The sequence below is a fragment of the Eleginops maclovinus genome, chromosome 1, assembly GCF_036324505.1.
Source record: "Eleginops maclovinus isolate JMC-PN-2008 ecotype Puerto Natales chromosome 1, JC_Emac_rtc_rv5, whole genome shotgun sequence".
Lineage (NCBI taxonomy): Eukaryota > Metazoa > Chordata > Actinopteri > Perciformes > Eleginopidae > Eleginops > Eleginops maclovinus.
In genome coordinates, this window is record NC_086349.1 from 14,060,268 (window position 1) to 14,087,443 (window position 27,176).

General features: G+C 39.4%; 4 protein-coding genes across 5 annotated transcripts; all 4 read right to left on the reverse strand.

The window, feature by feature from the left end:
• Positions 1 to 110: 110 nt before the first annotated feature.
• fance (FA complementation group E) lies at positions 111 to 4,117 on the reverse strand. The gene is made up of 10 exons (XM_063907771.1): positions 3,846 to 4,117; positions 2,561 to 3,137; positions 2,117 to 2,161; positions 1,967 to 2,023; positions 1,358 to 1,501; positions 1,157 to 1,280; positions 972 to 1,047; positions 800 to 866; positions 579 to 704; positions 111 to 271 (listed from the first exon to the last, which is right to left on the reverse strand). The coding sequence occupies exons 1-10, from the start codon at positions 4,106 to 4,108 to the stop codon at positions 167 to 169; spliced, it is 1,584 nt and encodes a 527-aa protein (XP_063763841.1). The 5' UTR covers positions 4,109 to 4,117; the 3' UTR covers positions 111 to 166.
• Positions 4,118 to 4,515: 398 nt separating this feature from the next.
• On the reverse strand, positions 4,516 to 8,359 carry mkrn4 (makorin, ring finger protein, 4). The gene is made up of 8 exons (XM_063891580.1): positions 8,203 to 8,359; positions 7,077 to 7,205; positions 6,729 to 6,967; positions 6,571 to 6,659; positions 6,229 to 6,485; positions 6,030 to 6,137; positions 5,490 to 5,589; positions 4,516 to 5,392 (listed from the first exon to the last, which is right to left on the reverse strand). The coding sequence occupies exons 1-8, from the start codon at positions 8,232 to 8,234 to the stop codon at positions 5,249 to 5,251; spliced, it is 1,098 nt and encodes a 365-aa protein (XP_063747650.1). The 5' UTR covers positions 8,235 to 8,359; the 3' UTR covers positions 4,516 to 5,248.
• A 624-nt stretch (positions 8,360 to 8,983) lies between these two features.
• ppardb (peroxisome proliferator-activated receptor delta b) lies at positions 8,984 to 17,145 on the reverse strand. Its single transcript, XM_063891570.1, has 8 exons — positions 16,804 to 17,145; positions 14,440 to 14,814; positions 14,184 to 14,335; positions 13,942 to 14,080; positions 13,522 to 13,724; positions 12,620 to 12,826; positions 12,020 to 12,263; positions 8,984 to 10,897 (listed from the first exon to the last, which is right to left on the reverse strand). The coding sequence occupies exons 2-8, from the start codon at positions 14,753 to 14,755 to the stop codon at positions 10,650 to 10,652; spliced, it is 1,509 nt and encodes a 502-aa protein (XP_063747640.1). The 5' UTR covers positions 14,756 to 14,814; positions 16,804 to 17,145; the 3' UTR covers positions 8,984 to 10,649.
• Positions 17,146 to 18,027: 882 nt separating this feature from the next.
• Positions 18,028 to 26,475, reverse strand: LOC134869688 (differentially expressed in FDCP 6 homolog). 2 transcript variants are annotated; one of them, XM_063891550.1, is made up of 12 exons: positions 26,240 to 26,475; positions 24,412 to 24,552; positions 24,122 to 24,307; positions 23,040 to 23,267; positions 22,804 to 22,950; positions 21,665 to 21,724; positions 21,441 to 21,549; positions 21,037 to 21,335; positions 20,772 to 20,938; positions 19,884 to 20,082; positions 19,275 to 19,365; positions 18,028 to 18,811 (listed from the first exon to the last, which is right to left on the reverse strand). In XM_063891550.1, the coding sequence occupies exons 1-12, from the start codon at positions 26,333 to 26,335 to the stop codon at positions 18,615 to 18,617; spliced, it is 1,920 nt and encodes a 639-aa protein (XP_063747620.1). In that variant the 5' UTR covers positions 26,336 to 26,475; the 3' UTR covers positions 18,028 to 18,614. The 2 variants fall into 2 exon arrangements, with proteins under 2 accessions (XP_063747620.1, XP_063747629.1); XM_063891559.1 differs by lacking the exon at positions 21,665 to 21,724.
• Between the last annotated feature and the right edge of the window lie 701 nt (positions 26,476 to 27,176).

Sequence of the window (27,176 nt, forward strand, 5' to 3'; positions counted from 1 at the left end):
AGAGACAGAATTTTGTTGATATCTTTCTGTTTCAAACATCTGGAAGGATTTGCTTAATTTTCAAGCAAAAATCTGTCATGGTTAAACAAAAATTGACAAAAAAGTACACCTTTTTAGTAGATCTTGTTTATATAGTTTATTAACATGCATTAGGTCAGATGAAACCTCATGAGTGCACCAGTCTTTTCAAAGCAGATAGGAGAGACTTTTTCAGGAAGGTCTCATTTAACATCAGGCAGCTGTGCAGGGACTGTTTGTGCTCAGCTGTCACCTGGAAGAACAGATTGATACACATGCTGAAAGATTACATACAAATTTCATCCACTATTCAGAGCTTTATGCATGATACAAATGTACAGAATACTTAATAGTGCTCAGTGTGTGTGTGTGTGTGTGTGTGCGTATGTCATAGCAATGGTCTTTGGTGATGCCTTCCCTGTGTGAGTGGGTATGTGTAAGGGTTGAAGTTGTGGAACTTTATATTGCATATTTGTACAAATGTTTTTACTGGTTTGTGTACTGCAACTACAAAAGCCTGAAACTCCCTATTCGGGGTTGAAAGACCTTGAAAAACTTACATGACTGTTATATTTGGTGAGGACTGTTAGCATCATTTTCGCAAACTTCACAGACTTTGTGAATTTAGGACCCTGTCTTAAAAGCTGTTCTGTGAACTGTGTGAACAGTTCTTCACTCAGGTCAGGCTGAAAACAAAACAAAAAACAGGCAAATTAATAACAAAGAGTGTTATGACTAAGTGGCACCACTGCACTTTTAACATGAATAACAATCATCTTACCTTGGAGTCTAGCAAGCTGTGGATAATGGAGAGCACTGCCTCACTCCACGTTATTTTAAATGTCATTCTGAAGGGTAAAAGTACTGCATCAAGCTTTTATGAATCCATCATTATTTTGTGCCTATTTAATTTAGTACAGAAGTAAATACATCATATTAATGTGTTTTCTTACTGGAGAACCAGCAGCCTGTAATGGGAGTCAAGGCAGCTTTCTATCAGTCTGTTCAGCAGCTCAGCCTGTGGATTCCCTGAAAACAAAGCAAATGAGAAGTAACTCATGTACACGTTAAAATGTTGTGGCCGAATTGTTTTTATAACTGGAAACTGCACTTAGTTGTAGCTTAACCCTTTCCTCACCAATGTTATTATCCTCTAGAACTGTTCCAATCAGAGCATGGCACATGGGTCTGGGGTAGCGGCTGCAGAGCGACGTCCCCGCAGTGACGAGACATCTGGAGGCCGGTTCTGACATGGAAAGGATCTGCAGTGAAATGATATCTTGTCAGTGTCAAAACACAGAAACACACTTTTTCATCCATTGTACATTGAGAGAAGGACCTTCTGCAGCAGGAGACTCTTGATTAGGGTTGCTGCCGTGCTGTAGCTGAAGTCGAAAGAGGGAGCCAAAATACTGCTGCAGAGTTTAGGCAGGATCTGCTCCGGTAAGTCTGGAAAATGCAGCATGCTGCACAACAGCTCCACCTGAACAGGACAAGTCTTTGATGAGTGCTTTCTCCACTAATCAGCACGCAAAGGTGTCATTTGTTCTTATTGTGTATTGGTGTTGTGTATACTCTACATTTAAAGACAAATCTAATATTGTGTTGACCTGTGTATACAAATCTTCAATTCATAAATTGCAATTTATCTATATGAACATCTATATGTTTTTTTGAGAGGATTAGGTAACAATGGAGAACATTTAAAACAAAATGTTAAGCCCCAAAGCTTTTTCTGTTTGTTTTTGACCCAGAACTATTAATGTCTTTAGTAAGGATCCATTTAAGCTGGATAATGTAAAGCAAGTGCATCATTATTGCACTTTGGGGTCCTTTACCTTGGCGGATGTTGAAAATGTACTAACGTTTATAATACAACTATTATGTACATCTACAGAAGTATTTTTGTAGGGGTAAAACATTAACAATTCAAATTTGAAGGACATACTTGGACAGGGTCACAGTTGTTCAGCACTTCAAACACCTCCATGGAGCTCTGGTCCCACTGTAAACACATAATAATAATGATTACAGTAAAACCACATGTCCTCTCAGTCTGTCATAAACCTGGTGGTTAGAATTTTTTTTTTATTCTTACCTCTGTTTGACTGTCAAGTAATTCTTTCATTTGAATAACAGAGACCTTAGTAAACACAAAGACACGTTTAGTTATTTAAACTAATATACTATAAAAAATTATATAATGTTCCTATTATTAATGCACTGAATTAGATCACTTTAGAAACTATTTACAGTTGAAAAGTAACTAGGACTGCTTGATATGTGATAACAAAGTTGGAAAAAAATATAACATAAAAGCAAAAAAGATATTGCTTAAGATAAATAACAAATGTTAAAGTTTACTCAGTTCTCCATTTCTGCTGCTGTGAGTATACTAATAAATTTTAAAAAAGGCATAATGTTTGGCTAAGATGTTCATATAGTAGCATCCATGTGTTTCCAAATGTGTGGTGAAGAAGTCAAATTGCTATACTGGGTGGTATAGTAAAGAGAAAGCCTGTATGCAGTTGACAGACTGTACCTTTATATGTTCAGGCAGAACATCACTTGGACTTTCTGCTGTTGCTGGCTTCCTTTCTTCAGCAGTAGTTTCTGCTGTGGCATCATTTCCTAATTGTCCTGTTTTCTCTTCTGTTGCACTTTGTTCTTCAGCATCTAGACTTTCACTACCACAGATATCCACCTTTATCCGTTTACTTTTCTGTAGAGTGTCCTCACCATCAGAGTCCAGAGCAAGGAAGCTGCCCTTCCTTTTCCGTTGTGTCCCCAGCTCTGATGAACCAGATGCACTCTCACATGCAGATGTTGGACCACTGAAGCACCATCCTGCTGTTTCATCAGAACCAACCAAACGCTGCGACAGCTCCTTGAGTCTCTGGCTGCAGTGAAGAGTGTAAAGAGGCTCCTCATTGTGGGCCTCCAGGTTTCTTTCCAGCTGTCTTATCATAGCGATCATCCAGGGATTTCTATGAGGGTCCTGGCAGAGGCATTCCAGAAGATGGAGGACAGGGGGGCGGGGAAGACTCAAGTAGACCAGATGGATGAAGGACAGCAGGTTTTTTTTAAATAATGCTGTAAACAGCCACACCAGGGGTCCACTACAGCAGGTGAGGAAATACATGGATGGATATTTCTTTTAGCATATATTATACACATTTCTAGATATTGTTTTGCACATAAATATGTTTCAGGGGAATAACATATTTACCCCTTCCTTCCTATGTCCACTGCATGTCTCAAGTAATTGTCATGAGACCCCTTCTCCTAGACTTGGCAAAAATCTAAACAATACATTCTATATAACGTTCCACATTTTTAGTTATTTAACTTATTCACCTAAAGATCATGCAAGGACTTTTATTTCCTGCCAATATATGCAATTATAAAATGTTGCTCTCAAAGGAGTGCTATGATGTTGGATGTAACGGAGTGGGTCATATCCAAAGGAAGACCCAGAAAGTTAAGACTTTGTTTTAACTCAGATGTAATGCACATCACATCCTCAAATCTTTATTGTTAATATTGTAAATATTCTTCTCTCTTTTTGCACTACTTTATTTATCTTTTGCACCATGCATGTTGAGTTGTTGGAGGAGCACGCGACATAAGATTTTCATTGCCAACATATACGCTGTATCTGCTGTGCATATGACCAATAAAACCTTGAAACCTTGAAACCTTGCATATGGCGTTGTGTTTCTGCTGATCCTTTTTGTTAACAAAACAATGCTGCTCCAATTACTTATATTACTAGGTTAACGTTACATTAAATAATTGAAACCATACTGCGTTGTACTTTTACTTACACTGCGAGTGGCTGTCCTGTCCCATCTGGAACGCATACTTCGTCTTGGCAGAGGGTTTCTATGAAGTTAGACAACGACATGTCGGGGTTGGCTCGCTGTTGCCGCCGAAAGACCTGCAGAGCTCTATATGCTCCGGAGCTTCCACACAGCAGAGCCCGCACCAGCAGCTTCGACTGCCCGTCAAGCCGACCCAGAAACATTGCAGGGTCCATACGGCCCGATACGGCCGAGGGAAAAGTATCTTCATGCCTGTCACCCGACATATGTTGACATTTATTCTTCTTGAGTTTAATTTCTGAGTTTGCGCTACATATCGCCACCTAGTGGAAAACTGTATTAGAGCCCTTAAGGGAAATTACCACATCACGTTATGGTGTTTACAGATACTAAACAGTTGGTTTTGATCCTTGAGGGTTCTGAGAGGCTACAGTCCCGTTCTTATATTATATTCTTTGGCTAAAACTGTGGTCCAATGGACACCATAACAAAATATAAGAACTAAGATGCCTCACTTCTAAATTTGAGGGTTTGATTGATTTTGAACATTTCTTCCAAATGTCGCTTGGTCAGACGCTGAAAACCTTCAGAACATAACTCAACTGCGAGCACAAATGGGTTAATTCAACAGCTTTATAACTGTGAGAATGTAAATGAAAAAGCACAACACGCCTTTTAAGTGAGACAAAGTGTGAAGCAATGTTTATTTTTTGTGTACAAGTACAATTTGTCTAAAAGGATATAAAATCTAAACATTTTTATATTCTTGCCAAAACTAGGGAAAGGGATCTCGTAAAAAAATCTGTATCAGAGGACATTAGCAAGAAGGGGTATAACATACTTTTATCTATAGAGAATTAAAACTACCATCCACACAACACTTTAAAATTACAGGAGAAAAAAAAAAGGACATTTCTAGAAGAGAAGTCAGGATTGAATACTCCAAGGTTAAGGAAAAGTTAAACAATTATGCTACATGTTTATCTTATTGAAATAAATCCACATTAGAAGGGCACAGATTAACCAAAGGGTCATCAGGCAAATTAAAGATGAGTTTGCTAAGGGATGATTACACCGAAAACAGTGGCATCAACCATTTGGCATAGAGAGACAAGTGTACAAGTCCTCATTTGCAACAGGGACATCAGCAGGTGATTTTACAGGCAAGCTCCTCTCTGGTTGAAGGAGTGCTAGTCAGTAAAAGTATCTACTGTAGGCTGACTAAACCCCTATGAAACTGGGCCTTCCATGGAGTATGGTTGACATCAGAGCTTGAGCAGAGCTACTCAAGAGTTGGTTTTCATACGGACAGAAGAGTCAAAACACAGACCTGTGTTTTTCTTGGGCCAAGTTTAGAATTATGACCCAGTCAGTGGTTTCAGGCACTGACACAAATGATGAACAGCTCAGAAACCATACTCGTCAGATATGAAAAATGGAATGCCAAAGTTGTCTTCATCATCGTCGTCGTCGTCATCACCGAGAAGGGTCATGGCTATGAAAAGGTTAAGCAGATCAACACTGTCGTAGTCTTCTTCTTCTGTATAATACTGTTGAACAAGAAACACGGTAAGGGAAAAATAGAAATAACTCATGCATACCAATGGTAGTTAGAATTTGAGAGCATAAAACAAGGAACACATTTACCCGAAATGATCCTTGACGGGAATGTTTGTCGTGCCGATAAAGGCACTCTGTTTTGAAGGGGCAGCATCCATATCGGGAGTAGTAACTGCATCTTTTTTTACTACAATCATAGGACGATACACAAGGGAGGGGGGGAACGTGGCAAGCAATTTTGCATTAAACTTACAAAAATAGACTGCATGGACAAATATCAACTTAAACAGGTTTAGGATTTAAAGAATTTCATTGCTTTTTGTGGAAAACATTGAGAAACTTCCGAGTTCATAAAAAGACAGAGTTCTGGCTTGACAAAAGATTTAAAATCCAAGCCATCAGGGCAAGCTATCAAGTCCCTGGGAAATGTCATGTGCATCTTTGCCTCCTTACATTGATCTTTTCCTCTTTTAAACATGTTGAAAGAAATCAAATTGCTCAAGGAGGATTTTTTTTACCATTATGGATAGTGATACAATTTAACTGGTGCAGACATTTAAAAGTTCATTCTTGTTAGGCATTACTTGATAATAAGTGCTGCTGTTAAAAGTGAATCTCATGGCTTACCTGAATTTCTCTTTGAAGGCAGCAATGACGCCTTCCTTTGCTCGTCCTTCAACCCAGTGTCTGTGAGGCACATAAAAGGCAGACCTCACGCGGCATTGTGGGCAGCTCCTGAGGAATAATCGTTAAACACTGTAGTCCAGTGAAATCCTTCATGTGTCATGAGATGCAATAAAATATTCCAAATATTACCAACACCTACTTTACCACATCCGGCCCAAGGTCTTTTGTTTTCCTCCAGGTCATAATGCATTGTAAACAGAAGGCGTGATCACAGTTTGGCAAGATTCCAAAAACATGGGTTCTTGGATCCGGCTTTTCATACACCTTGTCCATGCAGATGCCACAGGTCACGCTTTTACTCTGGAGGGAGGCTTCTATTGCCTCAATAATCCTCAGGGAATTAGAGGCTGCTGCAGCTGCAGCTGCTCCATTGACTGTTGCCTCAGAAGATATCTCCTGAATGTAAAAAAATAGAAAGTTTACATTTCCTGGGTTCATTCAATCGCAGAAATGGATAGATCATACTTTAAACTACGCAAACCTGCTCATTTTTTTCGTTACATGCACATGCTTGAGCATCTTCAGAACTCTGGACAGATTCCCAAGAAGCAGTGAGAGGAGAGTGAGCATCTGTAAAATAAAAAAATAAAGTGTGGAGAAATGCAGACCAAGTCAATCACCCCTGAAAAAAGCTATTACCTTGTGATTGTTCCTCTGCAATATCTGCTGCCACACGCTCATTGTTCTGTTGAGGATACGACCCATGCACCCGCAACTGTGATCGGCTACCGGACGTCACCGCAGCCTGCAAAAGAGCTGGCTCTGACCCTCTTCTGTCAGGTGAAACGTAAGCCATACTGGAGGAGGAAACGGTGGGCACTGAACGTCTTCTACCTCCAGCAGCTGCATCAACTTCGGGATGAAGGACATGGGCATACCTTGTGGTGGAAAATATTGAATGACCTATGGTTATCTGTGTGTATGACATCCTCCCTTTCATTCAGTTATACAATGGAGTCGGGGGAAGAAAAAAAAATTAGAGCTTACCTACAGCACGCACCATACCAGCATATACCTTTCTGAAAGTACCTACATATTTGGGCTGGCGGTATGCCTGGCCATTCATGTCGATAAATACACCTGGAACCAAATCTACATGTGCCATTTAAGAAACCCCTGTAATAAAGAAAAAGGAGAGAATTTCTAGCATGTAGCATCAAAAGCAGCACATTCTTATATAGGTGAGGCTAGGTTCATTCAGTGCAGAAGCATAACATTAAGGCATTCAGAGTGTGAGGTAATAAAAATCCCTAAATTGTATCTTTTTATTGCAGGTTAAAACCTAAGACTTTTGTTTGCAAGTCCTAACAGATTTCGCCAATCATAACAAAGTGTGCCCGTTTTCTTCCAGTAAATGGTATCTAGTTTATATCAACACAACTGTAGGAGACGCTGCAAAGGTTATTTTATGATTATATAATTTAAAAAAAAGTGCAGGTAAGCTAGATGAATGAAAAATAATTGAATACGAGCACGGTGTGTTGAAGTAGTTTGGGTTAACTTTTAGTTGAGGACAGAAAAAGGAAAACCGACCGTTTGAGGATAAATACATGCAAATCAACACAGCACAGCATCCCAAATCTCGCGATACACACTTCTAGGGAACTATTCCTAGTAATGTGAAAAGGGGTGGGTTAACTGGTAACACGTTGCCCTTTACTTTTTGTTTACGTGTAGTCGGACATCGAGGGCATCAGCTTCAAAAAATCGTAATTTAACCACCTACAAAAAAGTGATTCAGGCCATGTCCAGAATGCTTAATAACGGTCGCGTTTCTGGGTGAATTTGAAGGCATTTTAAAGTTTCGGCCAATATTTAATCCGATCAACGCCTAGCTAAACTGATCTTTACTTCACACATGCCCACCCAATTTATTAACATGGCACTTCTTGCAAACACCCTCAAACACAAAATGTATCAGTTTTATTCCCCAAATCTTGTTAAATCCGCAAAAAGTTACTTATCCGCCATAACGTCTGCTTTCGAATGCAGCAGGACAGCGTTTAAAGACAGCACAAACAGGCGGGTTAGTAACGTCTCTCACCATCAGATAGACCACCTTATCAGATTGTTTTACTTTTAAGGATTTATATATAATACACCTGCCGCTTACCTACAGATACTTTCACTACGAGCTGCGTCCATCCTCAGTATGTTTTGAGCATGCCGCCAAACAGCGTCTTCCTCACTTTATAAATAGTTGACAGCTGGTTCTGTCCACCAATCAATTTCGCAAACAACCAATAGAAAGGTGACTACTCTGACGTAAACACGTTGTTACGTATTCCAACTTCCTTTTAGTCCTAATGTTAAATTGTAATCATGAAGTTGATAATTACATGCATGTGTATTAGACATATACAAGATAGAATAAGTACTCAGATGTACCAAGTAAAGTATCACAGGCAAAAGTATTCCTTATTCAGAATTGGTTCTTTTGAACAGTTATAATATAGATTATTCCGTTTTTATATTTTAGGAATACACTTAGGAACATTTTAATACTGTAGTTCGTATAGACATATTTTATAATACTGGGTGAATATGTAGTATAGTACCACATCATATCATATATGCATATGATATGCTTTTTTATGTAAAGTGTAAAAAAGGTGTGTTAAGTACTATATTTCCCTCTGAGATGTAGATGTATAGTGGCCTACAATGACAATATTCAAAAAAAGTCTGTGAAAATTTTACTTAAGTATAGTATCCAGGTAAATATACTTTGTCACATTCCACCACTGAGTATAAATCGGTCTCATGATAAAACATTTAGAAAATCTGTGTTAATATTTCTAATAAAATGAATAAGTGAAATGTAACTAAACTAGTTCTCCAGGTATGTTACATGTGACTATAAGGGCGAAACTTATTCAAGTCTTAACATGTTTTTGTGAGCAAATATGTCAATCCATCACTCAAACAGGCATAGAGGTAGCGTACATACACTTTTTGGTGTACTTTCTTATTTATCCATCCACACCTTTTGCTAAATTGGCACAAGGCACATTAGCAATTTCAAATTTGAAACATGTACCAATGGCATGATTTAAGGCAAAAAAAATGTCAGAGATCAGATGAGACAATGGGATAAAGTCACAGATCATACATTAGAGGTAGATAGGGATCAAGACAGATTAAGAGTACAGGGGGAAGATTTCTGAAGGTGACTGTGCACCAGTGCTGAAATACTTAAGTCCATTCCGAGTAAGTTCAGTTAAAAAAAGTGTCCTAGAGAATATGAGGGGAAGAAAAACAGTAGGAAACTTGTGAATCCTGTCAACAGTATTGTAAGGCTTTAACACTTTGTGGCTCTCCCAACAAGAACAACAAGGAAAGTAATCCAAAACTGTGCTTATATCTTGTGTGAATACAGAAGTGACTTATGATACAAGAGGCTGGATGTTGATTTCTAATTCATCATTCATTTTCCCAAAATTGACATTGTGATACATTATGCTGGTTTTAGGTAAATCCTGCTAAGCAATGAAATCCAAATTCCTCATCAAGGAAGCATTTGTTGGTATGCTTCATGATATATTTGGTACAACCTAAACTAAATAGACATGTAATAAGAAATAAAACACATACATAAAACATGATGATAATTCATGTTTTGGCCTTACAAATATGATCAAAAATTACAAATAATTAGTAACAGAATTACAAAGAATGGACTAAGAAAAAAAAACATAAAATGGCAAATTCATGATCCTTTGCATGTCACAAGAAAGAAAAACATACGGTCCCTTGTCCTCAAGTGGGTAATGTGTTTATAGTGTCAGTTTAGAGACAAAATCTGTGCATCATAGTCCATAAGTTACCACTGGGGTAGATGGCTTTAAGACAAAACCTATATAACTTGGATCTCCACATTTCCTGAAATATGGTATTGCACAGAAAGCTGCTTTGAGAGAGCTCTACACTGCTGGAGCCAGCCCAGTTTGTGTTGTATTAACCAAATGGCAAAATCGCAGTCATTGATGAGGGTGATTATGTAAACAAAAAACAATTTGTGCATCTTTAGCTTTACCAAAAGTCTGAGAACAATCACTCTACCAAAAGACATTGGCATCATAAGAAAACTCTTGCACAGTTCAAACCTTACAGCTCTTTTCTATTTCAACTCTGACATTGGTGTTAAGAACATGAAACGCTTTCCCTTCACAGACAAACAGAGCCGAGGTGAGCGAGGAGGAGCTCTCTCCAGACGCTGCTCTGGGGTCAGCTTTGCTATTAGAATGTAACAGGAGCAGCCTTGGCGAGAAAACAAATCTTTCACTCTGTTAAGCGACCGTTGTGGGAAACTAGGACTTGCAGCAAATGATTCCAGATGCTCATTTCACACACACTCACATATACACACACACTGTGCTGAGGGTAATGCTGAGAAGACTTTACTGATTGTGTTAGCCCTACTATGTGACGTTGCCTCTTCTGCACGTTTAAATCCATGCCTGTACGTGGAACAGTGCTTGTACTGAATGCAGTGTTGAATCATGAAATTATATTCAGTCTGTAACAGTATTGCTAAAAGCAGTCTTGAGCTGGAGAACACTAATACATGTCTTTGTAGATCTCCTGTAGTAGGGGGTGGAGCGAGGTCTCTGACTCAGTCTGTTTGATCTTTTGGACAAGCTGAACGTTCTCAGTTACTAGCTGACGCAGGTCGGCCATCTTCTGCAGCAGCTTCGGGAAGAGGTAGGCTGAGTCAGAGTGGTTTGCTTGCAAGTGGAGGTCCAGGGCCTGGAGGATGTTGTCTTGACTCTGCTCCACCTGCTTCACGTTCATTAGCCCGGGACGATCTGGGAGAACAACAAGGCACCCATTATTATGAGTTACCATTTTTGCTGAGCAAACATAACATTTCTGCAGTAACCATAAAGCCAATCAATAAGTGTTCAACTTTAACCTGAGATTTCCTGCTCATTTAAAATGTTTGTAAAATATTAAACTGAATGTCTTATTTGGAATGTGAAATGATTATATTTAAACCGTTGAACTTGAATTATAGAAACTGTAGAGAACATTTTCACAATTTTCTAAAATGTTGTATACTAAACGATGATCATATAAAAGAATCAGCAGGTCAATGAATAATGAAATTAATCAGCAATTTTTTTAATGATATAATAATTGTAATAATTCAACCAGAACCCGTTTGACGCGCCATCGAATGGATTGATGGATATGGAATAGGAATGGGTGGAATGGATTAGGACTCTGATTACGTTGTGTTAAACCAAAAGTTCTAATAAAATTGAACACTGCATAGATCGGTTACACTTTACTTGAATGGGTGTTCATAAGACTGACATAACATTGTCATAACCATGACATGACACCTGTCTTAAACATTAATGAATACTTATGACAGTTGTCGTTAAGTGTCATTCGGTAAGTTATGTCCCTTTTGATGCAAAGGTGACATTGTTTGAGATGTCCTTGCTATGACAACTTGACATAAACCAAGACAACAACACCTGTCATAAACAACAAAATCAGAAAAACATTGAGCTCGATATCTTAGCGCGACATTAAACCGTCATATATGGATGTCTGCTATGACATGTTTATGACAGGTTTTGTTGTCTTGGTTATGACAATGTTATGTCAGTCTTATGAACACCCATTTAAGTAAAGTGTTACCCATGGATCTAAATATGTGGATGTCTCTTTGATCAATTTCGACTCATAGACACTTTACAGCACTTAAGCAAAGGTAGTGCATTGGTTCTTAGGCGTCTATCAACAGCCTGCAATCGGTTATGACCGACATTATATAAAATATTTCAGACTTCTAGAAATACAATTGAAGATCTTTTTTAACTCTCTAGTGAATTGTTTTTTTAAGGAAAATGTATTTTTATGAAGACTGCAACAATATGACATTCTTGATACTTCACTCAAACGGCGTTTAGGCTCACCTCCACAGAGAATGATGGCAGCAACAAACAGGGCCAGGTCGCTGTCATCCAGCTCCAGAGCATTAAACTTAACGGCAAACTCAAACTTGGGCTCCATGATCTCACTGAAGGGCTTTCTCAAGCTGCGCAGAAACTCCCTAGTCACAAAGCCTTTACCATTTGCCACCAACAGTCCATCTTTGTTCATGAGAGAGGGCAACATGGCAAAAATAGCCTCGTGCACACCGTACTTCAGCAAAGTAACCTGCAGAGGGCACACAGACAATTGGATATTAATGGCTAAAATTCTCGACAAAATACTAAATTCGGCAGTGATTCATCCAAAAACACAATTTTTCTCAGCAGTTCTGACGACTCTGACCATAGAAATGTTGTATCAAAGACGCAAAATGCTTATGGATTAAAGCAGAATATGTTGTCAGATAAAACGTGTATCCATCAAAATAAATTTTAAAAAATGTTTAATATATTTCTTAGCTGTGCGGCGTTTAGATGATTAAGAATTTAAATTTCAAAAATACAAACTGAAGCTAGAAAATATTACACACAGCCCAACAAATCATCTTTCCTATGAAGCACACTGCGCAGGCAGCGACTCACCTGGTCATTTAGGTAGAGGTCCACAAACCCTGGAATGCTCTTGGCAAACTCTGTGAGCTCTCGCACAGTCTCCACCGTGGTGCACTGGCAGCGGTAGAACACATGGACCCCAATCTCCTTGGTCAGGGGGGCACCTGGAACCAACTGGCTCCATACCAAACCACTTTCAGCCTTCCAGAGCGTGTCCATGTCGTAGATCACAAACGGCTAAACAGAGGACAAAAATCCATTACAAAACAAAAAAATGATCAGCTGTGCATTTAAAAGACTAGGAACTTTTAGACTTCCTCCAACCTTGTCTCAAGGTTAATGCGGTTTTGAATAGGATTGCTGTGGATACGATGGATTAACACACGTCAAGGGATTTTTGCTTTTTGTTCAGAGACATGACCCCATTTGTGGGCTTTTCTTAAAAAGGTGGTTGCTTACAAGGTGCTAAGTGAGACTACAAGGGGTTGTCAATAAACGTCGTCACGCCGAACCAGGAAACTCATCAACACAGAGGTGGTGACCTTGAAGTCATGTGACAGTGGTGTAGTTCTTTTAGCGTTAAGAATTTACTTCCCCCGTTTGCCTTTAGGAAATTGTAAAAGTGGTGTTCTATTAATGTTTAAATCCTATTCATATTTAGTTTTTAGGAATGATGAAGAATGGATTATCTAACAGCTACTTTCTTAACCGCAAGACTTTTTTAAATGATATAGCGTGCGTAGATTTCTGGATGGTATTTAAAGTCACCAGCAGTTAAAGGTCATAGGGGGTCAGAGCCACAGTTCTCTGGAAATAAATGTAATAATTCATTCCTGTGACCCATAAATAATAATGTTTTACCTTTACTTTATTTTCTCATATATTTATACTCTGTAAAACCAGAACCGAGCTGTTCTGAGACAACAACGTACCGAATTGCTGCTGGTTTTTCCCGACAGGATGCTGCGGGCCCTCTTCTTGGTCATGATGAGGTTTTTCTGGTAGGCTGTGTTGACTTGTTTTGCCAAGGTCTTCAGGTCGGAGCCACCTGGTTTGCTGAGGCTCACTTCATCTGCAAGCATGCCTGCCACCAGCTTCTTCCTCTCTGCTTCAGGCATACGTCCATATCGGATCGCTAAACAAACACACACAAACAGACACATTATTTGTGTTATATAAGCGTTTATCAATGCCAATTGATTATAATTTCACAACAATAACAACTTTCTTCACCCCCAAAAAAGACACTCTAAAATTAATCAAATGCATTACAGCATATTACATTTGCAAGACTTTGATTTGTAAAAAATAATTAACTATGGTAGCATGTCAAATTGTTGTTTTCCGCTCACCGTCATGGGACATTCCCAAAGACAGGCACTTCTGGAAGCGACAATATTGGCACTTGTTACGATTCTTCTTCTGAATCCGGCAGGAACGCTCACAGCGGTCATATTCCAGTTTCATCCGCACAGTTCGCCGGAAAAAACCCTGAGTTTGAAACAATGAAACCGGTTCAGCAACTCATATTGGACAAGACCAAACTGCTGTTTTTGAACTTTGTAATGTCACCTATCTATGTAATATGTATTACCTTGCAACCCTCACAGGCATGCACACCGTAATGAAAGCCGGAGGCCTTGTCCCCGCAGACTTTACACTCCACACTGATCCCAGACCCTGTGCTGTCTTCTTGGCCAAGACGTAGCTGTTCTGACAGCGAGGGCGACGAGGTATGGGACAGGTCTGCATGAAGAGAATGCATGAATATTAAGGCTTTGTCCTCTAAATATGTCAAGTACCATTTATTTTACAGAAGGCAGGTCATGAGATTTTTAAACAAGTCTTACCTGTGTAGTTGGATGCTGCACTGCTGTTTTGCTTGCTGCGTTTGTTCTCCTGATCCAGACAATCTTTTTTCTTCTGGTCCCCTTTCAGGACTTTAGAAGGAGAAACTACATCCCTCTCCATCTTGTCCTCTTCATCTTCACTTTCCCTGGCCTTTAACTCTTGCATGTCTATCGGCTCCGACACACTTGTCCCCCCACAGCTGTCTGAACCTCCTGACTCTCCCTCCGGAGGTGTCCACCTGACATCGACCGTGTCCTGCGGGGATTTGGACTTGCAATAGCCATTCACCCTGTCGCGCTGCTCTGTACCTTCCATGGTTGCTGTTTAAGCTGACTCAGCGGGTCCCCTCCTGTCACGTTGCCATCATAGTTCCACTGTTGAAGAATAGAATAAATGAGCAACCTTAAATTGACATTGTATGCTTAAAATGAGGATTACATTCAGAGCAAGAACAATCACAACGTCACTGTTGGGCAACACATCACCCATAGATCCAGCATGTAAGTGGTTAACGGTCCCAATTCAAGTTAATACTCTCTCACCAATTGGGAGCGTTAAGCTTGTTGTAACAAGTTACATGGCCAAACACTCCCATAATGCTAATTTTTGAAAGCACTCTGGTTACAATGGATTTACATAGAGTGACTATTTCTTTTTAGTTTAACTGAAATAAATGGATCTACTGATCTTCTAGTGTGTTTATTTAGGCATTGTTTTCTGAGCCAATCCATTACTACTGGTTGTGTTTGAGCAGCAAGGAAATGTCCTTGATAGTAATAGGCTTATGACATGATATACACACGCTGTTTAGGCATGCCTGGATTATCCACCAGCCAAGTGGAACAGACAAGCAGTGGCCTCAGACCATTAAGAGCCAACAATTTAGTTTGAAAACAAACTTGCAACTTGGGCTGCAACTAAAAACTATTTTCATTATTGATTTTATTTTATTAAAGGTCCATCCCAGTTACTCAAAGTCCAAGGTGATGTCATTTAAAATATTGTTCTTTGAGTCCGAACCCCAAAGATCTTTTGTCTGATTAAAAGAAAACGCATTAATTAAATATTGCACATCACGTTTTTGATCACATGTAGTTTGGTACATAACAGTCTGGGTCAGCGACCTTTGGGGGCAAGGTGCAATATTCTGGGCTGAGGGCTTCCTTTCTCCTTACGCTGCTGCTATAAAACCTAAATTGTTGTCATAGGATCTGTTTTTAGAGATGATTCATGTTTATTAGTTGGTAACTATTAGTTGCTGGACACATAGACCCATAAAGGTATTTATTAGCATTAATGTTGACAAAAAGTGTGGGTATAGAGGCAATGTTTTAGTGGTCTTAGGGAATATATTAGAGCAGCAATATCTCTGGGTCAGGTAAATAATGAAACACAACGTATTGCTTACAGTCAGAGGAACAGTTTCCAAACTCTGGAAATGAGACCTCCGGAGTGGTATTTGAACGCAGTGAAAGCGACTGCTACAGCCCAACTCTTAAATCAAATAAAGGCCTAAAAACAAATAAGGACCCCAAATTCATAGGCATAAAAGGCCTACAACTCTAGAGTCTTAAGACAAGCAGCAAGATCAAGGAAATAATGTATACTTAAAAACTGTGTGTTCTCTACTATCTTAAAAAGTAAACTTTGTTTCTATTGGAGCTGGGAGACATCTGTATTATTGTTTGCCGGAGATCCAGGGTAGGGTGCACACCGTGTACTTGCTGGGTGTTTTAAGGGGACCGGGTGGATGCACTATGTACACACTGCGCAGGGTTGATCGCTGGTGGAAGGCTGTAGTACGGGAGAGGGCTTGGGGGTTGGGGGTTAAATATTTGCCCCGCGGCCCCCTAGTGGATTAATCTGTCCATGTAGTAGCTTGTGCCCTGACAAACATCCACACAGTCTACTTACTAAAGTTGTATTCATGTTTTCCGACTTCATATTATCACTGCAAGATGGCCAATAGCAGGACAAGTCTAAACCATGATTTAATAAAGTTTATAGAACAGGACAGCTCATACTGGGACTGTTAAGACTCGTCGTCCCAAAGACAACCTGTCACACAAGTTCTGGGAAATATCTGGCAACAGCCCTGTTAATGACAGGACTGTAACTGGATACACTCATTATGCGAATGAAAGACGGCAAAGTTATAAACACTGTTGCCGTCAACCGTTTTTGTTTAGAATAAGTACATAGCAGCGTTAGCTTGTCAGTCGGAGAGAGTCGGCACGGCTTAGCTCACTTAGCTAGTTAGCTGCTAACCTTGAGTGCTGACTACCACTAGCTGTTAGCGTGGCTGACCCACATTCCCCTGCGTGGCTTTAAATAACGTTAGCATGGTTGCCAAGTTAGCTTACCTCTCCCAATAGTGCTGCTGGTTCAGAACACGTTCACGCTACGTGGAGTTACGAAACAGGACAAAAATAAAATGTTTGCGAAAGCACTCCCGTCCAGGATCGATCGGCTGTTGACAAGTGATTTGAAGTCCAGGCTAGCAGCAGGAGCTAACGTCAGTCTGCTAACACAAACTTAGATTGATTTAGGCCTTCATCTGGCTGACAAACCGATAAACTCAAGAGTACAGAAAAAACACTTTGGACAATTTAGCTCGCTACCATATCACATGGAGATTAGCATAGTGAATTGATAATCCCTCCCCGACTCTCTCCTTGTTGTTCCTAGCTTTGCTTTGCTTTGCTTCACTCCCCCCCTCTCTCCTCCTCCTCCTCCATCGTCACATGCCAGGACACACGCATACGCACGCGCGCACACACGCGCGCGCGGCACACACACTCGATCTAACAGCTTTTTGGGGAGTCAAGATCTGTGATGTTAATACTTACGTGCACTGTGGTTTCTGTAATATGCAACATGAGCACCATCTTTTATTGACTCATCCGGTTTTGTGTCTGATTTGTTTAAATTATGAAAAAATGACTTCACTTAACTAAATTAGATAAGAGTAGATTTTGTGACAAATACAAAGTAAAAATACAAATACTGTATTTTATAACGTATTTATTGTCTGTATGTATTCTATGATTTAAACGTGTGACTCTGAAATGCTCTTTAATTAGCATAATGTTTTTTTTTCAAGCTAAGTGTAAATTGGACCCCGAAAAAGAAAAGAAAAACCCTGTAATTACCAATAAAATGAAACTATTAGACTTGAAGATTATAGAGAATGAGATTTTTTAAAACAGTTATTGAGTTCAACATCCTTCCAGACTGCATGCAGTTTGCTCTGTGTGTCAGTGGATGTCTCTGTTCACTCCTGTATATACAGTCTATGGTTTACTCATACCCAAACGTTTTTTACACTGAGAGCAGAGTCAGCGATGACACATTTTGACACTGAGCAAATGCCTTGGACGCAAATTCAAACTCAAGCGGACGCGCAGTTTGCAAATTCAGCAGTGTGGGTTTCATTTTGTTCCATTGTGTGGCCTTGGTAAAACAAATGAAACCATTTCAAACATGTATAAATAAATAAAGATTTATTTAAGAGTTTCATAGTATAAATATTGTATCAATTGAGATTTTATTTATTTAAATTCAAACAGTAAAGATACAGCCAGAAATCAGGTTAAGGAATCAATCCACTCTTTTATTTACAATTATGTTAACTGACAACAGGAACAGGAAGCTCAATGAGAGTTGCTCTCTCTCTCTCTCACTCTTTCCTGTTTATTAGGAGCGATACACATCAACTAAAAACTGTAATACTGATCCAACTTTTTACATAAAAAAGTCAAGCCGCCTTCACCTCCAAAAAAATATACATTTAAAAATGAAACATTGTTATGTGTCTATATTACAGAGTTAAACAGATGAGCGTCCTTGCATTGTATCAGCCTTTAAACTCCACAACTTACTTTGTTATTTAAGGATCTTGCTTAACGCTCATGTTATTTGCACTGAGGTATGGTTTATGTCCCGAAAAGGCCTCACACAGGCTGCATTCAAAGAATTAGTTGTTTCTGCAAACGCATCTTCTTGTTAAAATGTTTAAAACTGTTTCTGTCTGTGATATGAAGTCAGTAAATATAACATTTAATAGGAACAGTAGTACTGTTGGTAGTCATTTCAGTTTTAAGTGTAGATGTTTCACTTATTTAATCTCGTACCATCCTTTCAGAAAAGCTACGTAGCTTCTAGATTCATATTTTTATGGGATATCCATGTCTCCATTTGAGGCATGGGAGTGCCGTTTCTCCAAATCACATCCAGCGGTGTTGTCAACATTTTCTTTGCTCTCTTCATCCTGATCCTCTGATCCTGATTTCCTCCTGAGACGCAGCCCAGGATCTCTCTGTGTCGGCATCTGGAAGCTGGAGAAGGAGCTTCCCAATGATGGTCTCTTTTCTAAAAACGGCACAAACAAAAATGCATACATGTTTACCACAGGCAAGTAAAGTCAGGCATATTGGTTTGGAGATGAGGACCCTGAATGAGAAGAGGAATTCTCTGGTTAAAAGAAAGACATTTCATGAAGTATATTTAAAGAGCAGGCAATGAAAACAAAACCAAGAGAAAACTTCCATTTTTTTCATCATTGTGATTGGCATCATCCTCTGCACCCTTCTGCGAATGTACAATATGTAGTAAAGTAACATTTGCAGACGCCAGGAAAATAGTATTTATCACCAGAAACAGCTGAATTTAAAACAGCTAAGTGGAATTCAATCATAATTCTGTTTTACTCTTTTCCACATGTGACATCTCAAATTATTTCCAGTCAAAGGTTTGCACTTCATCTGCTGGTGGGAAAGTCAGAAAATCAAGCTGCTTGTTTTTAATGTCAGCCATTGCATCATGGGACACGTACCTCCTGGTCCGATTGGTCGCATCAGTCTGTTCATCTGGACGTTCCAGTGTTTGACGTTGGTGCTCGCCTGGCGGAGTTTCCTCTGGGCAGCCTGTCACAGAAAAAGAGCAGCTTATTAAAATGCACAATACCTGCAAGCAATAATGAACCAAACTGCTGTTAGCATTAGCACCAACTATAACTGATTTATAAATATGAGCTGGTATTATTTCCCTTTTAGGAAACAAAGTTCTCTCATGTTAAAGAAATACATATTGACAGAATACTCTGGTTTTTAAAATACTTGCTCTCTTCGGGGAGATTAGCAGAAATATTTATATACTGATACCATTGTCAAGTATACATTTCATAAAAAGACTCATATAAAGTCTCAAAAGACTATACTGTTGTTCTGATTGGACTTTCAAATCATTGAATGAGTTTGAAGAACAGACAAGAGAGCAGCTGATGCTGTTGGTTCAATGTTTTACTCAGGTATCAAACCAGATTCCTAACAAGCAACATTTCTCTAAGAGATCAGCTATCATTAACTTGGTTAAATGTAGTTTTGATATTTAGTTGATTTTATAATCAACCTCTAACTCTAAGGCTTTTATTTTTTATTCTTACCACAACATCCTGGTCCACTCTGTGCCGGTTGGCCCGCACCTCTTCCAGCTGCCTCTGAGCCTCTTCCAGGGACCGGGACTTCACCTCCATTTCCTGTTTTAGCTCCTGCTTCTCCCTCTGTGTCTTCAGGATGTACTCCTCCTGTTCCTCCTGCAGGCACATCAGGGCCTTCATTTTCTCTTCCTCCTCGGCCAATAACCTGGAAAGAACAGAACGAAGGCATCAATTTATTAATTACTATGGTGTATTTATTAATAAAAAAATGTTTTTGTTTCTGAATTTTTCCATTTGAATTCTTTCCCCTTATTTTATTTCCATAGACTACTTTTGTTCTGTATTATTATCTTTGTGCATTTCTTTATTATGCAAAAAGGGGGCTGTCATTCAAAGTTGGCAGTGCGTTCAACTTTACACTCACCATTGGTTGATTGAAGTGCAAAGATCAACCATACAACTTAATATTTAATTAATTATTTTAGGCCCACATTTGCATTGTAAATAATATTGGATAAATGACATATTAATGAATCATTAAGGTATATATTTATACATTTTATGTGGTAGCACTATTCCTTGACACACAGAGCCTGCTGCAAGCTGTTTGCAGATTCATCAGAAACTTTTACTTGAAAAATGATACAATAGATCTGACTGATGGCGCCGTTAAACAACTTCCTCTGCTGGCAGTTCAACTTCCTCAGGAACATAACGCAACAGCTGAGCTCAAAACCTGCTGTCGGCACAAAAGAGCAACTCCCTCTTACAGCAGAATGATTATTGTTTACAGGCTCTGAACCTAAACAAACAACTTTTTATTGTGCTTGGAAAAAGTAAACATGTGTCTAATCATGTGTTGGTGTAGATGGGAAGCTAAATATAACACTCAACCCTGCTTGAGCGTAGCGGAAGGCCTCCTCATCCCGCCTGGCCTTGATCTCCAGCTGCAGCGCCTCCTCCAGACGCTTCTGCATCTCCTCCAGCTCCTGGATCCTCTTCCTCTGCCTCTCAGCCTCTTCCTCTTTCAGAGCCATCTCTGCCTGCATACTGACCCGAGCCTTGACACGCACAGCAAGAAACAAAGTAATAAAAACTTGCATATTTTAGCTTCTGATTTCAAACTCTTTTTCTCCCTTCGTTCTCGCTCCACACTCACCTCCTCAGCCTCCTGCAGCTGGACTTCCAGGGCCCGCTGGAGTTGTTCGTGCTGCTGCCGCCTCCTCTGCTCGTCCTGCTCCAGAAGGGCCTGAGCCTGCTTTTGCGCCTCCTTGAGCAGATCTAGCTCCGCCAGCTTACGCTCCCGTTCTTCCTGCAGGGCCCGAAGCCTCTGCAGCTCCTCCTCTTTGGACTGTTGTCTCTTTTCCCGTTGCTCTCGCTGTTCACGCCGCTTCAGCTTCAAATCTTTGTGGAGGGATGTTTTGCCCTCCACATGCAGCCTGATAGCTGTTTGAATAGCTGTGAAGAAGATGATGTTTAATGTCTCTATAGGAAGATGAAGCTTTTCAGAATGATCCATGAGTTATCGGTGATTAGTATCAGAAAATATGAGTTCTGTCCGACCTGTAGTCCACTCCGTTCTCTGTTTGGTGTCGGATGCACTCATCTCATAAGTCTTGGAGAGTGTTTTAAGACAAAACATGCACCTCTTCCCATCCCGGTCTGGTACCATCTGTTTGAAAACATTGATTGCAATTAATAAAATATCCCTTCTTCATTTCTCGTTTTACATTTGTTGTGACCATTTGTTAAACAAACAGTTGTGAAGAGGAAAATGGTAAACTCACAGGGAATAGGGTGGTTTTGATCCATTTTGAAGGACCAAACAATATTTCACCAACTACTTCCTATAATAAAGCATGATTATAGAATGAATGCTTGTTTCCCTTTGGATTAACACATGGTGCACTCTGTAGTAGTTTTTCTAAAAAAGAAACCATCTCTGTATTGATTTTTTATGTTAAGAAAAAGTGGGAGGGTTTGTAAGGTTGTCCTTGCTAAAGGAAAGGTGGTTTACATTTTTTGCAAGGGAGGCGGGGACCTTCACATCACTTGTCAATAATGTACCGCACCTCCCTCCTTCACTTTAATCTGAATCTTATAAGAAAGCATTATGATAACTGTTTATTATGAATAAACTGTGAGAACATTTAAACATGTCTTGGGGAGTACTAGAGCATGTGTATAAATCATTTTGTGACTCTAGAGAGAAGTGCCTGAAATCTGATAATTGGTTAGAGCGGAGGAAGTGAGGTTTCTACACAGCAGAATCTATGACTAAAATGTTTCAGTCAAGTTGCTTTGTGGGTGAGGCAGATTATAACACCAAATAGAATATTTAGATTTGCTGCATCGATTTTCATCCCTTGTGAGTCCAACATAGGGATAAGACTTCAGTTCTAAATGAATGGAGGACTTTACCTACGTTTAATTGGAGTTCTTCATTAAAAAATGTGCCAATTAAATTGTGTTAGATTACTTTAAGATATAGTGAAGAATGTATTGCAGTTTATCTCATAACTGAGAAAAGCTTTCAAATATCCAATAACACTTTGTTTTGTCAGACAAAACGTTCTGCCTGCTGGTCTACTGATTGTGAGCAGAGTGAGCAACAAGTTATTTATTAGAATCATTTTTGTAATCCTGAAGTCACATCATGTTATATTAATTTACAGGAAAAATTAGGAAGTTCATAAAAGAAAACTGTAAACCATCTTGTGGTCCCTTGCACCATCATTTTGCAACACTTTGGGGAAGACCCTCTGGCTTAAAGAATGATATTTCCCTCAAATGTACAAAAGAAAGTCAATGAGCAGTACGTTACTCTTTTCTGGATACACTGAAAAACAATGCAGTACTATTGAAGCCTGAGTTTTACCAGTGTTGTGTTTTTAGACTTGAAAAAGGATCCCCTCCAGTTGCTTACCTCCACACAGCAGTTCCCATCCAGAACAATGTTTCCCTGGCAGTCCTTACGGTCCTCCCCGGTGTAGTAGGACAAATTGCTCGGCCTCAAAGTGAACCAGCGCTCCTTCCAGTTTCTTCTCAGCTGGCCTTTCTTCCACAGATAACCCTGCACCCGACACACATGTACTGTCTGTAAGCAACATAATGCAGAGCATGAGCCAAAACACAGACATACTCCAAGGTAGAGTCTCCTACCTCTTTGAGGACATCACCAACTATCTCCCTGTAAACTTCCTCTATGGCCATGCTGGTTATGCTCTTATCGATTCCTTTGTTTAACTTTCCAGAGTTCATCATCCCCAGAAAAACCCAAACAGTGATGCCGCTCTGCTGCACGGAGTCCTGGGAGAAGAAGTCTTCTAATTCAACACAGTTGAATTCAATACTCATAGACATGCATATCTTCTTGAGGAGGTACTCCACCTGGAGAGGAAGAGAAACCAAAGGTGTTGAGAGTGAGAATGACATTGGCTCATTTGAATTACCTGTCCTCACTGTATTAAAGTCTGGGAGCTTTTCAAGCTAAGCGGTTCAATAGCAGAAAAAGAGCTGGTTTTCCTTTATGCGTAGTTTCAAATATTCAACATAAACAAAACAGCAAAAATCACGTCCAACATTGACCTCTCTTAAGGGTAACTTTTGTTTACATTTATTCTTAACTAAATGTATTTCAGCAAAAGCACTTATGACAGTGCAGTACTCATTACACCACAGATTTGTTTGCACACTGGTTGATGTGTGTAGCAGGTACTAAAATAAACTGGATAATGTTTTCTTAAACTCGGTACGATAGAAACTACTCTGCCCTTGAAATGAAGGGTTTTGTCTTGGCAGCGACAGTGAAAAACACACGACAGGAAACCAAAACGACTTTGCAAGTGAGAAACAAGCCCACACTGCTGCATAAAACAGCACGGCGTTCCATGATGGCAAAAACTAAGTTTCAGGCAGGGTGTATTTAGTGGTTGTAAAAGATCCAACAACACTTTTAGGTCATGATTACTGACTGCATTCTCTGAGTTGTACTGAAAAACAGAGCACAATAACCTGGGAGTATACAATTGGCTAAATTTAGAAACAATTGTCACTATCACTAAAAGGGAGCCACCATCGCCTGACTTCAAGATGGGGATATTTGTTTTCTTATACAATCTTAAAAAAGGAAATACTCTTTATAGTCCAAAAATGTTTTTACAATTAGAAATACCTGATCATTTTAAAAACCATATTAAGTGCTTGTTTTGTGATTCTTCAAATCTTATTGTAGTTGAACCTACCTCATCAGGAACCATAACCAAAGGGTACTTGTCCTCGGAGAGAAAATTAAAAAGGCACCAAAGTCGAAAAGCATCCCTCTCTGGCAGAACTGTGCTGCTGGTTTTGTCCGTCTGGTAGTTTTTCTTTGCCGTAAGAGTCCAACAGAGTTCATCTACGTTTTCCTTAGTGAAAGAGCCTTCAATAACCTACAACCACAAAATGCAGAGATTGAAAATATTTTAACAGCAGCCTTAACTACAAAGTTTAACAATTTAATAAAACATAGAGAATGTAGCTGAGCTTTTGACACCTTATCCAAGATGTATTTGTTGAGATAAGGCATGTAACCCTGACTGGAAACGGGGCCATCATCATCATCTCTGAAGTGCTCCTCCAAAGCAACAGGGTCATGTGGGATACACAAGACAGTGCACAGGTTGTGGGACAGCACCTGAAAAATAACAATATACAAGAGGACAGAATTATTTTAAGGACGACAGACTGCAGCAAAGAGATCCGGAGCTAATCAGATAAAAAATCAAAAAAGCTTTAAAAGGCTTTTATGTTTATATAACCACATTTCCAAAACTACATTACACACTGTAAATCTTGCTGGGATAAAACATTTGTGGTAAAAGTCCCTCAGATACTACGCGGCAACAAAATAAGAGACCATGCTCAGTTGATCTTTAAGGAACTGAAATATTTCATTTCTGCTGCATCGTGTTTCTAAAAATACTTTGAATGCACTCATAAGTGTGAAAAAAAAAGAATAAAAACTTTGGGTTCCTGGAGAAAGAGGACACACTTTATGGCAAACACTTTAAGAATCAAAGTTTGAACTGTTGGTTTCATCAAATGAAATTGAAAGCTTGCTTTCATACATTTAGTGTAACACAAAGTGCTAAACAGGGGACTGCCAAACTAAATAGACACATAATAAAACAATAGAGACTTGTGATAAAGAATCTAGTCATAAGGTTGAAAAATTGGCATAAAATAAGTGAAGTAATATAAAGAAAAAAGATTAAACTATAAAATCTATTTGAAAAAAGGAATTAAATATAAATAAGACATCTTGAAAAGACAGAAGATTAGTATGAGTAATAAGTTACACCAATGAACAAAATCAGTGTAATTTCTTTAACTTTTACTATGATACTTTTCAAAAAGTTAGAGCGTGCAACATCTCGAGATATCTGTTGCATTTTATCAGACAACCAGTCTCTGTGCGTTGAGCCATAACCACATCCTGTCTCTACTCTCCAGCACACTACAGCATCTGTCAGTTTTGAGGCCATGGCATGCAAACGGCCTGCTTCTGAGTGCTTTGAAATAACATGGTGCCTGTACACAGGCTGCTTGCATGAGGGGGATAAGCCATGTCATGAGGCTGACTAGCTGTGAGCCAGCAGCGACAGGCAGCCCATCGCAGGCACGTGGAGGTGGCTGCAAATGGAGTCTGATCCAGAGCAAGACCAAGAAGTGACATAACAATGACACCAACAAAATACAGAGACTTCATTGAAGCCCTGCAGTGAGGGACAACAATCCCCAACATGTTTCCACTTCGTCCTTGTGCTCACTGTAACAATGTTCTTTTGACATACTCAGGCTCATGTCTATTCAACTTGCTGTTCTCTGGTCAGGTCCAGTGCCAGAGGACCCTTTGCACTACAGGCTGGTACATGGAGGCCCAGTGAAAGCACAGCTTGGAGATGAGGGCTCCCATTCATATACAGACTGAGAGCAAACTGTTACTCTGGTGCTCCACTGGCCAGACAGAGGTGCATATTGTGCCCTCTTTCAGCAGTGAAAAAATGTTACTCAAAATATAGAAAACAAATGTGTTCCTTGATGGACAGATTTAAAACACTCTAAATATTGACGGTTATAGGTAGTATCAGCTTGCGTACACACTTAGTTCCTGAAGCACAGAAACAAAAGTAACAAACAACATTTGCATTTGTGAAATTAAGTTTGCCAAGCACTTCAAATATTTCCACCTCATCCTCCTCAGAGTAAGCCCACGTGATGGACTACGAACTGAGGTAGGAAATGAGGTAGCAGACAGAAAAAGAGTGTGAATTTATGGAGACAAAATGTCTAATATTTCAGGTAGAAGACTCCACACTCACCTTCAGCTGAGACTTGGACACCTTACCGCTCTTCTCCAGATCCAGGGCTGTGAAACCGTACCAGATGGATTTGAGCAGCTCAGACCGCAGGTCCATGTCTGCAGCAGAGTAACTTTCTGGTTTCCTCCTCTACGGCTCTTCTTCTTCCCTCTGCTGTTGACACAGGGCCTCTGGTTTGACAGGCAGACACCCCCACTGTGCTGCTGCTGTCAGAAGGGCATTGTGGTTTGCTGGGCTGTGAGAGCGACACCTGCAGGCCTCTCACAGTCAGTGAGGGAGAGGGAGTGTCTCATTGTTAGCTACATGATCTTGGATCCTGCAATGTTGAAAAAAGTATGAAGGGCCTTTAAAAAATAAATACTTCATGATAGGAATATCAAGTTAAAAGTACTTGGTATATAGTGTACTTTGGTGTATTTTAAACTAGACTGCTGTATTATCATTATAGTTTAATGCTATTCTGTGTTCTATTGTTATATCGTTGATTTTTATTGATGTATTAAGGAGCATCAGCATTTTCATGTTTACACTTGGTCCTAGTGGAGATCATTTTGACAATCTACAGATATTGTATGGTAGCTTACTCTCGTTTAAAACAAGTCATCGTGTTTTATCAATTATCATATATTTTTTTCAGTAAGATCTTGGTCTGATAAGAAACGAGTAACGTTATCAAAAACATGCTACTGAAGTAACATTAAAAATAAATACAATACTTTAAAAAGTACTTTACTACTTGAGTTAATATGTAGAGTACTTTCCACCTCTGTTATCTACAAGGGCTGGTTGTAGTATACACATTATAACAGGTTTTTGTTTTTTTTTAGCAGGCTTAATAAGTCGTGATGTGAAGTTTTGTATGTTTGAGGTAACAAAATATATCGTATGATATTAGCTATGCCATGCCTGTGGTATTTTTTTTTTAAAAGCTTATTTT

Excerpts from the sequence above, each read along its gene's own strand:
- ppardb (XM_063891570.1), bottom strand. The coding sequence starts at position 14,755 with ATGGAAGGTACAGAGCAGCGCGACAGGGTGAATGGCTATTGCAAGTCC. Across the intron at positions 14,336-14,439 it reads TGCAGCATCCAACTACACAG|ACCTGTCCCATACCTCGTCG; the intron begins GTAAGACTTGTT and ends CTCTTCATGCAG. Across the intron at positions 10,898-12,019 it reads TGCCATCATTCTCTGTGGAG|ATCGTCCCGGGCTAATGAAC; the intron begins GTGAGCCTAAAC and ends TTGTTCTCCCAG.
- LOC134869688 (XM_063891550.1), bottom strand. The coding sequence starts at position 26,335 with ATGGACCTGCGGTCTGAGCTGCTCAAATCCATCTGGTACGGTTTCACA. Across the intron at positions 21,550-21,664 it reads TCAAAACCACCCTATTCCCT|ATGGTACCAGACCGGGATGG; the intron begins GTGAGTTTACCA and ends GTTTTCAAACAG. Across the intron at positions 21,336-21,440 it reads GAGAACGGAGTGGACTACAG|CTATTCAAACAGCTATCAGG; the intron begins GTCGGACAGAAC and ends TCTTCTTCACAG.
- mkrn4 (XM_063891580.1), bottom strand. The coding sequence starts at position 8,234 with ATGGACGCAGCTCGTAGTGAAAGTATCTGTAG. Across the intron at positions 6,968-7,076 it reads TGGTATGGTGCGTGCTGTAG|GTATGCCCATGTCCTTCATC; the intron begins GTAAGCTCTAAT and ends TTCCACCACAAG. Across the intron at positions 6,138-6,228 it reads CTTGGGCCGGATGTGGTAAA|GAGCTGCCCACAATGCCGCG; the intron begins GTAGGTGTTGGT and ends ATTATTCCTCAG.
- fance (XM_063907771.1), bottom strand. The coding sequence starts at position 4,108 with ATGTCGGGTGACAGGCATGAAGATACTTTTCCCTCGGCCGTATCGGGC. Across the intron at positions 2,024-2,116 it reads TACTTGACAGTCAAACAGAG|TGGGACCAGAGCTCCATGGA; the intron begins GTAAGAATAAAA and ends ATGTGTTTACAG. Across the intron at positions 705-799 it reads ACAGCTTGCTAGACTCCAAG|CCTGACCTGAGTGAAGAACT; the intron begins GTAAGATGATTG and ends TTTTGTTTTCAG.